The 13912-nt window shown below is 40.8% G+C and overlaps 1 protein-coding gene across 2 annotated transcripts in view; it reads left to right on the top strand.

The window, feature by feature from the left end:
• Positions 1-13418, top strand: part of GABRB3 (gamma-aminobutyric acid type A receptor beta3 subunit) — a 285112-nt gene extending 271694 nt beyond the window's left edge. For both annotated transcript variants that reach the window (XM_027520813.1, XM_027520812.1), the window contains exon 9: positions 8897-13418. In XM_027520813.1, coding sequence (XP_027376614.1) covers positions 8897-9235 — 339 coding nt within the window. In that variant the 3' untranslated portion in view covers positions 9236-13418. The remainder of the gene's footprint in view (positions 1-8896) is intronic.
• The last annotated feature ends 494 nt before the right edge of the window (positions 13419-13912 follow it).

Here is a 13912-nt window from a genome sequence, read left to right as displayed (position 1 = left end):
GAACTAATATATTATAAATCAGATGCAGAAGAAAATTCATGAGTCCATTTTTATTGTTTGTTTTCCTGAAAACTTGTTTCAATTTCTCAGCAGTTTTCTTAGAGCCTTTATATGTTCATATTTTTTTTAAATCTGTAATTATAGATATCAGTTCTTACAGTTTAAAATCAGCATACCAATGCATGTTTTAAATGCATATTTGATACTGTTAAAGGTAAACATTAAAAATTTTGCTGACTAGATGGCCAGCCTGAAAACATGTTCAATACTGCTAATTATTAGAGAAACACAAATAAAAAATACAATGAGGTATCACCTTATACCAGTCAGGATGGCCATCATTAAAAAAAAAAATCTATAAACAATAAATGCTGGAGAGGGTGCGAAGAAAAGGGAACCCTCCTACACTCTTGGCGGGAATGTAAATTGGTACAGCCCCTGTGGCAAACAGTATAAAGGTTTGTTAAGAAACCAGGAATAGAGTTGCGATGTGATCCTGCAATCCCACACCTGGGCATATATCCAGAATAGATGAAAACTCTAATTTGCAAAGATACATGCACCCAAGTGTTCATAGCAGCACTGTTCACAATAGCCAAGACATGGAAGCAGCCCAAGTGCCCGTTAACAGATTAATGGATAAAGATGTGGTACATGTATACACTGCAGTATTCCTCAGCCATAAAAATAATCGGAATAATGCCATTTGCAGCAACGTGGATGGACCCAGAGAGTATTACACTAAGTGAAGTAAATCAGACAAAGACAAATATCATGGGATACCGCTTATATGTGGAATCTTTAAAAAATGATAAAATTATCTTATTTCCAGAAATAAACTCACAGACATAGAAAATAAACTTATGGGTCCCAAAGGGGAAAAAGAGGGGAGGGATAAATTGGGAATTTGGGATTAACATACATACACTGATATATATATTCCAGGCAAGAGTACTGGAGTGGGTTGTCATTGCCTTCTCCATATATATATATATAGATATACATCTATATATATATATATATAAAATAGATAAACAACCAGGACCCTATATAGCACAGGGAACTATATTCAGTATCTTATAATAATGTATAATGGAAAAGAGTGTTTTTATTGAATATATGTGTGTGTGTGTGTGTGTGTAAAGAGTGACAGAGAACTTAATCACTTTGTTATGTACCTGAAACATTATAAATCAACTATACTTATAAAATGTTGCTGACCACACCTAAGAATTTAGTGATATTTTTAAAGTAGAAATGCATCTCCCCAAATTTCATATCACATGATCTGAATGAATGAAAAGAAAGTGAGTAAAGAATCACAAATTTCAGGCAAAACAGAAATGGAGCTATGTACAGGCCAACAGCTTCAAGATCAGATCAGATCAGATCAGTCACTCAGTCGTGTCCAACTCTTTGCGACCCCATGAATCGCAGCACACCAGGCCTCCCTGTCCATCACCAACTCCCGGAGTTCACTCACACTCACGTCCAATGAGTCAGTGATGCCATCCAGCCATCTCATCCTCTGTCGTCCCCTTCTCCTCCTGCCTGCAATCCCTCCCAGCATCAGAGTCTTTTCCAATGAGTCAACTCTTCGCATGAGGTGGCCAAACTACTTGAGTTTCAGCTTTAGCATCATTCCTTCCAAAGAAATCCCAGGGCTGATCTCCTTCAGAATGGACTGGTTGGATCTCCTTGCAGTCCAAGGGACTCTCAAGAGTCTTCTCCAACACCATAGTTCTAAAGCATCAATTCTTCGGCGCTCAGCTTTCTTCACAGTCCAACTCTCACATCCATACATGACCACTGGAAAAACCATAGCCTTGACTAGACGGACCTTTGTTGGCAAAGTAATGTCTCTGCTTTTGAATATGCTATCTAGGTTGGTCATAACTTTCCTTCCAAGGAGTAAGCATCTTTTAAGTTCATGGCTGCAGTCACCATCTGTAGTGATTTTGGAGCTCAGAAAAATAAAGTCTGACACTGTTTCCACTGTTTCCCCATCTATTTCCCATGAAGTGGTGGGACCAGATGCCATGATCTTCATTTTCTGAATGTTGAGCTTTAAGCCAACTTTTTCACTCTCCACTTTCACTTTCATCAAGAGGCTTTTGAGTTCCTCTTCACTTTCTGCCATAAGGGTAGTGTCTTCTGCATATGTGAGGTTATTGATATTTCTCCCGGCAATCTTGATTCCAGCTTGTGTTTCTTCTAGTCCAGCGTTTCTCATGATGTACTCTGCATATAAGTTAAATAAGCAGGGTGACAATATACAGCCTTGACGAACTCCTTTTCCTATTTGGAACCAGTCTATTGTTTCATGTCTAGTTCTAACTGTTGCTTCCTGACCTGCATACAGATTTCTCAAGAGGCAGATCAGGTGGTCTGGTACTCCCATCTCTTGAAGAATTTTCCATGGTATCAAGAGTCCTTTCTAATTATTGTATGTAATTATTTACATACAATTAATGAATGTAATTATTCATTCACTCATTCATTTTCAGTGATATCTCTTGGGATTGTTCATCGGTCTGACAAGCAGTGTCCTCAGATGGCACCTCTGACATACCTGGGAACCAAGCGGCTCAGGGGCTGCGACTGTCCTTGGGCTGATAGACACTGGGTGACACCAAGGACGTGCACCATCATTGTCTTTCCTTGTGTCCTGTAAGAGATCTCAGAGCAGTGTCTGCAGGGGCTCTGCAGGCCACCAACTTGCCTATGATGCTATTGAACTTAATGTCAGACCATGAGTGTAGATTTCCCTTATATTAACTTAGTGGCGGTGTTCACATAGTCACTTAGTTTCTCCTGAGACCAGTGGTGCAATGAAAATTCTGACCTTATTTATTTGTGCTTCTGTCTGTTCCTGGGTTGTTTCTATAACTAAGAACCAACCATCTTCAGTTGTAATGCATGTGTTAATAGTTACAAGCCTTATGATATTTTTCACGTTGTTCAAATGGTATTTGAATTTCATGAAGTGGCAGAAAGTCTTGCCAAGGAATCAGGGCTTCAGGCTTGACACCATTCCTCTTACTAAAGAGCAACATTTTGTTCCTCACATGACAAATAGTTCCTCATTTTCCTAAAACTAGAGTATTTTACTTATTTTGAAGCTTTAAGTAGAGAATAAGATATTAACAGTGTGCCAGTCTGATGACAGATTCTTGGAAGAAACTGAAAATCCCTCTAGGATACATTCCACAGGAGATGTTTTTCATTTCTGAATGTTTCTGGGTTATAGAGCAAGAAGAAAAAACTACATTGAAATCTAATTATAGTAGATATAAGACAAATTTTCAAAATAAGTGGTATTCATGAAATGCTTTAGAAATTATGAGTCATCACTATCATTCTATACAGAGCATTTTCACAATCCCATCTGTTTTTTTTTTTTCTAATTTTATTTTATTTTTAAACTTTACATAATTGTATTCGTTTTGCCAAATATCAAAATGAATCCGCCACAGGTATACATGTGTTCCCCATCCCGAACCCTCCTCCCTCCTTCCTCCCCATACCATCCCTCTGGGCCGTCCCAGTGCACCAGCCCCAAGCATCCAGCATCGTGCATCGAACCTGGACTGGCAACTCGTTTCCTACATGATATTTTACATGTTTCATTGCCATTCTCCCAAATCTTCCCACCCTCTCCCTCTCCCACAGAGTCCATAAGACTGTTCTATACATCAGTGTCTCTTTTGCTGTCTCGTATACAGAGTTATTGTTACCATCTTTCTAAATTCCATATATATGCGTTAGTATACTGTATTTATGTTTTTCCTTCTGGCTTACTTCACTCTGTATAATAGGCTAGGATTTAAATTCTAAATGATAGGAAAAGATTAGCATCTCTTCTAGAAATATTTTTTTTAAATGTTTGGTTTCTGAGATTCAATGAATTTTAGTAACCTTTTAATTCTTGCATAAAAAAATACCTTCTAGTTGTTTTGATGGAAATTTTCTACACACTGGTTCATGTTTAAATAAAATCTATGCAAAGGTAAAACTGTGTCAAAAACAGCCAAATTAATTTACTCTGCTGCTACTGCTGCTGCTAAGTCGCTTCAGTCGTGTCCGACTCTGTGCGACCCCATAGATGGCAGCCACCAGGCTCCCCCATCCCTGGGATTCTCCAGGCAAGAACACTGGAGTGGGTTGCCATTTCCTTCTCCAGTGCATGAAAGTGAAAAGTGAAAGTGAAGTTGCTCAGTCGTGTCTGACTCTTCGCAACCCCATAGAGTGCAGCCTACCAGGCTCCTCTGTCCATGGGATTTTCCAGGCAAAAGTACTGGAGTGGGGTGCCATTGCCTTCTCTGGATTTACTCTGAGGTCTTACTAATTCCATATCTATTACATATATATATTCAAGTTCCTTTCAACATAATGGAACAATAATGTAGCTGTTCACTCACTCTGAAATGGAGTGACGCAGTTATTATTAGTTCTCCCACGGCTTCAAGGCAGCCACAGGTATCAGAGCACCCAGGCACCCCAACTTTGTAAATGTTGATGACCTTGAGTTCGGCTTCTCTCAGAGTGGGTTTCCTTCACTGGAATCCAAGGGTGCAGACCTAGACTCGCCTTTCTGAAGTTCTTTCCCATCTGCACAAAACTGGCCAAAGGTAGGAGGGAAGACAGAATTCATACAGATTTGTCATGAAGTCTTGAAAAATCAATTCAACATCCAGTTGACCTTACTTCTTGTGTTTTTTCACTCTCCCTTTGGGCTTCCTGGAATCACCATATATCTTACTATCTCTTTGCCTTTCTCTTATCTCAGAATCCCTCTTCTTCGTCCACATCTTACCCTCCTTCAAAACTTAAGCCAGATGTTCTTCTCTATGATGTTATCCTGATTTTGTCTACCGTTTTTCCCATCCTGCCTCTGTCATTCTCCACTCCATGCAGGTGGTCTTGTCCCTGCTCTTCCAACCTCCAGGGCATATGCTCTATGCTCAGGAGATGGCAGGCCACATTTCACTGGGCCTTCTGACCTAGATGCCATCCCATTCTTTGCATCTACCAAAGTTTGTGCCAGAGCTGGATGTGGTAAGTGCCCAGGGAATGTGTGTCCATAAATGAGTGATATTTGTCATCAGTTTGGTACCACTGAACCCACGTGTTTTCTCACTCTCCTAGAGTCAGAGGAAGGGAGAACCATTCATAAGCATACCTGTTTTTAAAAAATTAAAACTACATTTAAAAAATTTTTATTGAAGTATAGCTGATTTACAATATTGTGTAAGTTTTCGATATACAGGATAGTGATTTAGCTTTACGTACATGTATACATATTTTTTTCCAGGTTCTTTTCCTTGATAGGTTATTACTTTACAATACTATGTATAAAATAGATGTGTGTTCAGTGACTCAGTTTTGTCCAGCTCTTTGCGACCCTATAGACCAGGCTCCTTTGTCTACGGGATTCTCCAGGCAAAAATATGGAGTGGGCTGCCATGCCCTCCTCTAGTAAAACAGGTAAACATATTTTTAAAGCCAGGTGAAAATCTGAGTCATTAGAACCACCAAAGTCCATCCTGATAAATGTATCACAAAATACTTTCTTCTTTAAGAAAAGACTTTTCTTTAATTGGTATTTTGTTCTACAAAAGCATCATAATCCCAAAATTTTGATAAAAGGAGCTTTGCATATGGCATTTTTAGTAACTAGAAAGAGATGGCATTGTAGGCCTTATTTTAAAATGTGCTTTAAGAGTAATAAATATGCAATGTCTTCTAAACTGCATTTGCTGATTATTTGAAGCTCTTCTCCTTGAGACAAGGACCTTCTCTTACTCCTCTCTGCCTCTGGGTAAAGCCCAGTTCATCTGACCCATCACACTCACCTCTGTGTTGCCTTAAGAGCCAACTGCCCACAGCTTCTGAAGCAGGTCCAGATCACCCCCTTCTTAGAGAGGGTGCACACCCACAGCTCCTGGGTGGTCTCTGTGGAGGACATGCTATTGCCCAGTCCCTTGCTGGTCTTTCCTTTGCTGTCTCCTCCTGTTTCAGCCATATTTTTATTTACCTGTCAGGCTGCTCCTTCCCACATGACTGAGCTCCAAACCACCAGACACTTCATTGATCCCCAAAATGGGAAAATTGACTTTTTTGTTATAAGGATTTTACTGAGAAATGATGAAAAGAACAGATATGGAACACAGGTTCTTACAAAGGTCTATTATTCCCAGTACTTTTGAGGTTCAAGCACCATTAAAATTTTTCCCTCGACTGAATTAAAAAAAAAAAAATAGAACTATTGCTCTTCTTTCACTCTGTTCCTTCCCCAAGAACAGGTCTTCATAAAAAGCCTTCTCCCTGGTGCACATGGTGTGATCGTGGTCTGTTTGTGTCTCCCAGCACCCCAGACTGACTGCTTCCACTTCCAGGGGACAGTAGACGCTGGGGGATATTGAACCCAGCCAGGCTAATGTGGGCCGGCTGCTGTGCCCTGAGTCCACGTTGTGATTGTTTCTCCAGGGAGCTTAGGAAGGGCCAGGTGGGAGCAGGGTGATGAGTAACTTCTCCACTCCCTTCCCACCTTCTTAACTGCCGAGATGCAGATGGGACCAGGCGGTGGTGAGACATCGCTGAGCGTCCAGCGTCACCTAGAGGACATGCAGGAATGGGTTGCAGTAGCTGGCGGGGAGCAGTTACTCACTACCTCCTGGCATTTCTCTCCCAGACTGCCCTCAAAAAACAGAGGCCAGTGCAGTGCACACCAGCAAGGGTCTGTCTCTTCACTTTCTCCCTTCAAACCCATCTTCTATTTTTTATTCTGCTGCTTCAGTTGGGTTTCAGAAATATGTCACTTTTATTTCTCAGTACCTAAAGGGTAAAGGGGAAATTCTTTTAATAGCTCGACTCTGATCTGCTTCCCATTTATCAGGTGTTCTTTCTTGTAATGATAAGGTGATAAGCAGATGAGGATGACAGGGATGAGAATGACAGTCACGTCCTCTCTCTCCCCTGAGTGTGGGCCAGGAGTTCAGTGTGTGCATCCATTCTCTCCAGGACTTCAGTCCCACTCAACTAGTTTGCTCCTTTCAAAACATTTCAGCCACCCTTCAAGGCTGTGCCTTGGTATTTCTCTGGCTCTTTGCCTGAGAAATGTGTACTCATTCTTTAAGGCCCAGTTCAAATTCATCTCCCCTCTGAAATCTTCCCTCTTCTCTCCTGTACTAGTTTTGATTGTTGCCATAACAATTTACCACAAACATAACATTTAAAACAACACCCAAATATTATCTCATAGTTGGTTCGGTCAGAAGTCTGAGTACAGTAGGGCTCAGCTCATTGGATACCATGGTTCCTTGTGGTTGTAGAACTGAGGTGGTCTTGCTGGCTGTGGGCCAGGGCCTGTCTTTGCTCCTTGAAGCTGCCCGCTTTCTTTCCAGGCCTTTCCTGTAGTTCTCTCAATCAAGGGCAAATCTACTCTTTATGCTTCCAATTCCTCTGGCTTTCAATTTCTGCCATGTCCTGGCTTTCTCTTCTGCTTCAAGTTGGAGAAAATTATCTGTTTTTAAGGTCTCATATGATTAGATTGGGCACACCTGGATAATTCAGGCTATATCCTCTCTCTGTTTGCAAAGTGCCTTTTGCATAATTTATTCAAATGGCTCGGGAGAAAGGGGTGACATCCTAATGACTACGTCTCTCCTTCCCCAAGCATAATTGGATGGTAGGGCTTCCCTGATAGCTCAGTTAGTAAAGAATCTGCCCACAATGCAGGAGACCTGTGTTCATTCCCTATGTTGGGAAGATCCCCTGGAGAAAGGAAAGGCTACCCACTCCAGTATTCTGGCTTGGAGAACTCCATGGATTTATTTATCATTTGGGGCTTCCCTGATAGCTCAGTTGGTAAAGAATCCACCTGCAATGCAGGACACCTTGGTTCGATTCCTGGGTCGGGAGGATCTGCTGGAGAAGGGATAGGCTACTCATTCCAGTGGTCTTGGGCTTCCCATGTGGCTCAGCTGGTAAAGAATCTGCCTGCAATGCAGGAGACCTGGGTTCGATCCTTGGGTTGGGAAGATCCCCTGGAGAAGGGAAAGGCTACCCACTCCAGTATTCTGGCCTGGAGAATTCCATGGACTGTATAGTACATGGGGTCACAAAGAGTCCGATGTGACTGAGCAACTTTCACTTTCACCAAAACCATGATGGAGGTATCTTTGAGTCTTTGTTGGTGCCTCTGTGCCAGGGTCTGATGGCCACTGGATGTTGATCACCCTTCCTGCGTCTGGGTCACTTTGGGGTTTGGGGCCATCCTGCCTGCACTCCTGTACAAGCCCCTGCTCTTAGTGTTGGGCTTCTTCTCTCCCCTCCTCACCTCCTGAACTTCTCCCTTAAGGCCTAGTCTCAGACATGATCCCTGAAAGTTTTGTGGCAGACCAACAAATAAAATGGACCAGTGGTATCATCATGAAAGGTCTGAAGCTATATTTAGCACAAAATAAAATGTTTTTTTTTAAGTTTGGCTCCAGTGTGAGAAGGGACTCTAGCCTGTCTTAAATATAGCAGTTAAAAAGGATGTCTTCTGCCAGGACCAGGATTGAGTGAGGAGATCCACCAAAGTCATCAGGAGTGTCCATTCATCACAGTACTCACTTGTATCTTCATGGTGATTTGGGTACTTTTGTTATCATCAAAAAAGGGGACCAATTGAATTCCAAAGAATAGGAGAGTATAGAAGTTTCTAACTTGCAGTTAAGCCCACAAAATGACACTTTACACTAAAACAAAATGCTGGGCTTGCTCGATGTGCAGTTTCTCATAGTATATGTGACCTGATAGAATGACACAAGTCTGTCCTGTCCCATGTGGAAGTTAGGTTTATTGACATGCTACGCTAGCTATCTAAGCATGTGTATTTCCTTCCAATCAGGTGGATGCTCACGGAAATATTCTGTTAACATCACTGGAGGTTCACAATGAGATGAACGAGGTTGCCGGCGGCGTTGGTGATACCCGGAATTCAGCAAGATCCTTTGACAACTCAGGAATCCAGTACAGGAAGCAGAGCATGCCTCGGGAAGGGCACGGGCGACACATGGACAGAAGCGTCCCGCACAAGAAGACCCATCTACGGAGGAGGTCTTCACAGCTCAAAATTAAAATCCCTGATCTAACCGACGTGAATGCCATAGACAGATGGTCCCGGATCGTGTTTCCATTCACTTTTTCTCTTTTCAACTTAGTTTATTGGCTGTACTATGTTAACTGAGTGACTGTACTTGATTTTTCAAAGACTTCATTTAACACTGAGTGAAATATTACTCTGCCTGTCAAGTTTTTATACCTGTACACACACACACAGACACACACACGCAGATACACACATATATACATACGCAATTGTATATATATGTGAACTTTCTCAGCATATATATAAAATACACGTGTATATGAGGATGTATGTGTATATGTTTATACACACAGGTGTGAGTACCCATGTGTATGTCAGACAAATACACATACATATATACATTTTGCAGCTATGGACAATTCAATCACAGGATGCATATTAAAGAAAGTCATAGTTTTTTTCTTTTTTAATTGAAAGGGACAAGCATTGTCTAAATATTATGCCTTGAGAATGAGGGCGCGAAACACAATATCATCCCAAAATGTGTCTTTTATTATCATAAGATAGATGTTTTAGTTTAAAAATCAGGAAGAAACTTCTTCAAAAACTCATTCAGTGGTATTGCTAGTTTAAAACGAGTCACACTTCATACCCACTCTTTCAGTTTATTAAGCAAAGGCTTTTTGGCTTTCTTGGCGATGGGGTTTGCTTTCGTGGGGCAGACTTTTTCTGTACTGGTTCCGTGGGTGCAGTGAGCCTCTGGTGCGTGCTCACCTGTTTCCTAAACATAGGCAGAGCCCACGCTGATGTCTGCATGTCCATCTTTGGAAAGCCCATCGGGGATGGATGGCATTTCATTGTAAGTACTCTGCTGTCCAGTGTATTTCTTTGCTCACTTGGAGTAGATCAGCTTACCCATCTTGTGGGACACGGTGGCACATTTTGGCAACGTTGAGTTGACATTTCAATCACTGAACACGTGCTCCACATCTCTTATGGACTGCTAGGCCTGGCATCTAATGGAAAGCTTAGACGTCTCAGGTTATTTGTTACTCTAAGGTAAAACCACCTAGGATGATTTTCCCCCTTGTTTTTAAGTTATCAATCACTCTTATAACATTGTATGTTAATATCAAATACATTTGCATAATATGCATATATATATGTATATTTTCCAAGATTTTGTTTATGCTTGCTATCATGGCAGCATGCGATGTCATATTTTTCTTTCTGTAATGTAACTACTTTCTGTTCTCTAGAATTAACACTGAAGTGAAAACACTTCTTTTCAGTTTCAGAAACCAAGAAACATCCTCATGCTTTTATTTCTGTATCTGACATGTTTCACAAGCACATCCAACTACTCCTAGTGCAACTAGGATGCTGCAGGAACACGACCAGTCCACACCACGCATCACCCAGGGACCCATGACCGTTCTCTTGAGGCAAAGGAGAGCAACCTGACAACAAACACAGTCACTTTTGGTTCCTTCCAGCCCACAGCCTCATCAGTATTTGGACTTTTTAAAGCTCGTAGAAACAAGACAAGGTGCACCGGTTTCATAGGTGCAACCTTAACTTACTATTTAGATGAGATCTTTCTAAAGAAAAAAAAAAAGAGATGATATATTTTTTGTAAACAATATTTCTATCACAGGCATCCATAAACTGAAATGACTACAGTTGTGCAAACAGATGTCACAGTGAAGTTAAGCATTTGGAGAAACAAAAAAGCAAACTATTCAGGAAAGAACTGCTAAATTGATACTTTATCCCAAAATGCCACATATGCCTCACCCTCTCTGTTCTATCCAAAACCAGTGACCAGAGCCTTGCCCGGTATTCGCAGAGTTGGCCTCAGTTTCCCCACAGACAGGGGCTCCACCCGCCCTGTGGGGGTTTGTGCCATAGGCCATCCCCGGGAGCTGACCACTACTTGATTTTCTTTGGCGGCTGATGACCTTTAATCTGTCATGTCTGTAGCAGGTCAAACCCACCACAAAGTCTCACACTAGAAGCAGTGACCAGTTATATACCCTTTCTTCCCTTTCATTCTTATCTTTTTCTTCAGTATCTTCTTCCAACCACTGCTCTCTGGTTTTACTTTTATCTGGAGACAAGTGTTTTCTTGTTCCTTGGCTTTTTTCTGACAATTTTTTCTTGGATAATAATGGGGGATCCTAAAAGTTAAACAGATTGGGAAAAAACCTTGTAAGTGACCTTATCATTGTTAACATGTTAAAGAGAAAAAAAAAAAAGGACATTGTGTAGACCTTATCCCTTTCAATACTTCAGGTATCTTTTTCTGTATCAGTGATTCAAGGAGTGAGGTCCACATGCAGAAGAGGGACCCTAAAATACGCATGAATATGGACAAAAGTGTCAGCGATTGATTTTAATGTCCAGTTTATATATTCAGAACTGTGACATTAATTCTATCTGGGAGAAAAGTGATTCAAAACATTTTCGATGCATAGTTGAGGTACCCAACTGTCAAAGGCAGAGACTCCATGGGGCTCAGAAGAACAGCAGTCTATGTCCCAAGGTTTTCTGGATATAAATTTGCATGGTATAGTCATAATAGCTTTTGAGCTTTTTATATGCATTTGGCACCAAGACTGGGATCCACAACTTTGTAGACACTGCAATGATGTTAAACATAATAGCTATACTATAAATAGTGTTTGTAACTACACATACACACACACAAACACACACACATACATACATATATTCTGTAAAAAAAAAAAAAAAAACTTTTTGAGATCCTTGGGTATGTGTTTGCTTTACTTCATTTTAGAAGAAAATTACTCTTCTAATAAAATTATTTTATAGCTTCTCCATTTTTAAAAGTTGTGAGAAATATTAAGGAGCAGAACTGTGTGCCGCAGGAGAGTCGAGGTTGGTTCTCTGTTCTGTTACAGCGTCCTTTGATTACTGCACAGTAGTTCCTGGAGCCAGTAAGCGCGGTGTGTGGGGGAATCTGAACCCGGACCCTTGACGTAATGTGAGGTGGTTGTTGCCCTCATCCAGACCTCTTGAGTAAGGAGAGAAAAGTTGAAATTGGACTCTAATGATATCTCTTTCTCACAACTGAACATAATAAAAGGTTAATTTTCTAAGTAGTCCTGTCTTTCCAAAAATGCTTCACAGGGGCTCACAGGTATAGGAGAATCTTGTTATGAGTTTGTTATTGCCCGTATTTGAATATACTTGAGACAATTCCAGAGCCCTACTACATAAAATTCCTACAGAGAAAGATGGATATGACCGAGGAATCTTTACAACACGTGTTGTTCTTGTCTACTGGCCCCAGGACTGTGGAGGGGTTTCGTTGTCTATATCGTGACCCACTTGTTTCCCTCTAAGTGACCTTGGTGTATGTCATGATAGTGTTCTGTCCCATGTATATATGCAGTTCCTAATGCCAGCACTCAGAACTTCGGACACGTTCAGTCATTGACATCACCACTTCTCCCCGCCCAGCTTCGGAATTAACTTTTTCACCAAGGAGATCGTCCTCTCAGAGGTGATAGCAGGACCTGGGGACTGGCTTTAAGGGGACAGGCCCACTGCAGCTGTAGGTGTTCGTTATCAGCATCTCGTAGAGAATCCCATTGGTGTTTTTCCCACAATGGTGTCTTCTAAAAAAAAAAAAGGATGTGTCCAACTTTGAATCTCCTGGCTTGGAATCCCATAATTCTTACTTTAGCTCTTCACCTGAAAACCAGTTACTATTTCTGATCATTTTAATGTAAACAAAACTGAACAGTGAAGTATTTTGTTACTTGTGGAATAGATTCCGGCTCTCATTTCATGTGAGCTGTGGGTCAGGGGAATTATGGGGCAAAGAACTGCCTAGGTGGATTAAATTTTCCCAGGACACAACTAGTGTGCCTTGGATTGATTATTACCTCTTCTACTGCATTGAAAGGTGCCATGTTTTCCTGAAATTCCCAACACCTGGGTAAACAGTGACCTCCCGGAGAGTGACTCATTTACCATGTCTCTCCCTAGGGTGAGCACCAGAAACAATTTTGTCATTCTTGTCTCTTATTTCCACTTCACGAGTCAGTGAGTGTGTTCAAGGTAAGTACAGGATTATTCTAGTAGGAATAGGCAATTGCTGTCATGATCAATTCCCACGTTTACTTCATTTCATTGTAAAGATCACTTAAAATCCAATTTTGCTTAAGCACATTGTTGTAATTTTGGGGGTATTATTTGACATAAAAAAACAGCAGAATTGAGTGATAGATATAATATGAAATTTGTTGATGAATGACTTCAAATTTATTAAAAAAGGACTAACTGACTTCAATATGAAGGCTGATTTTTTTTTCTTCCTTGTCTGTCTATTGTTGAAATAATGTCGTTATTTTAATTCTAGGTATTTTCAGTTGACATGCCCATTTCAGTTATGCTGAAAGTAAGAATAAGTTCAAATCTGACTATGTATGAGACCAGCTGAAGCATGTGACAGTTTTTTAAAAATCACAATTTATTTTGAATGTCAAAAGAAAACCAGACACACACAGATCCACGTTGTTCCTGTATTCAAAAAAGTGTTTTCAGAGAGAATTATTTTTGTATTAAAGGCCAGGAAACTAAGTGCCAATAAACTCTGGCACAGGTGGTATTGATCCCTACTCTTTAGTTTTTCAGAACTAAAGGGCTATTTCCCTTGTTTCCTCTCCAGTAGGAAAGTAATAAACAATGTCTCTGAGTGAGTGAATGAATGAGTGAATGAAAAGATCCTCAGACACCTCAAACCAGACAAGGCGTTTATTGACAAACACATTTCTAGGCCCCTGA

The sequence above is a fragment of the Bos indicus x Bos taurus genome, chromosome 21 (genome assembly GCF_003369695.1).
Source record: "Bos indicus x Bos taurus breed Angus x Brahman F1 hybrid chromosome 21, Bos_hybrid_MaternalHap_v2.0, whole genome shotgun sequence".
NCBI classification, from domain to species: Eukaryota; Metazoa; Chordata; class Mammalia; order Artiodactyla; family Bovidae; genus Bos; species Bos indicus x Bos taurus.
This window is presented reverse-complemented; position numbering and strand designations above follow the sequence as displayed.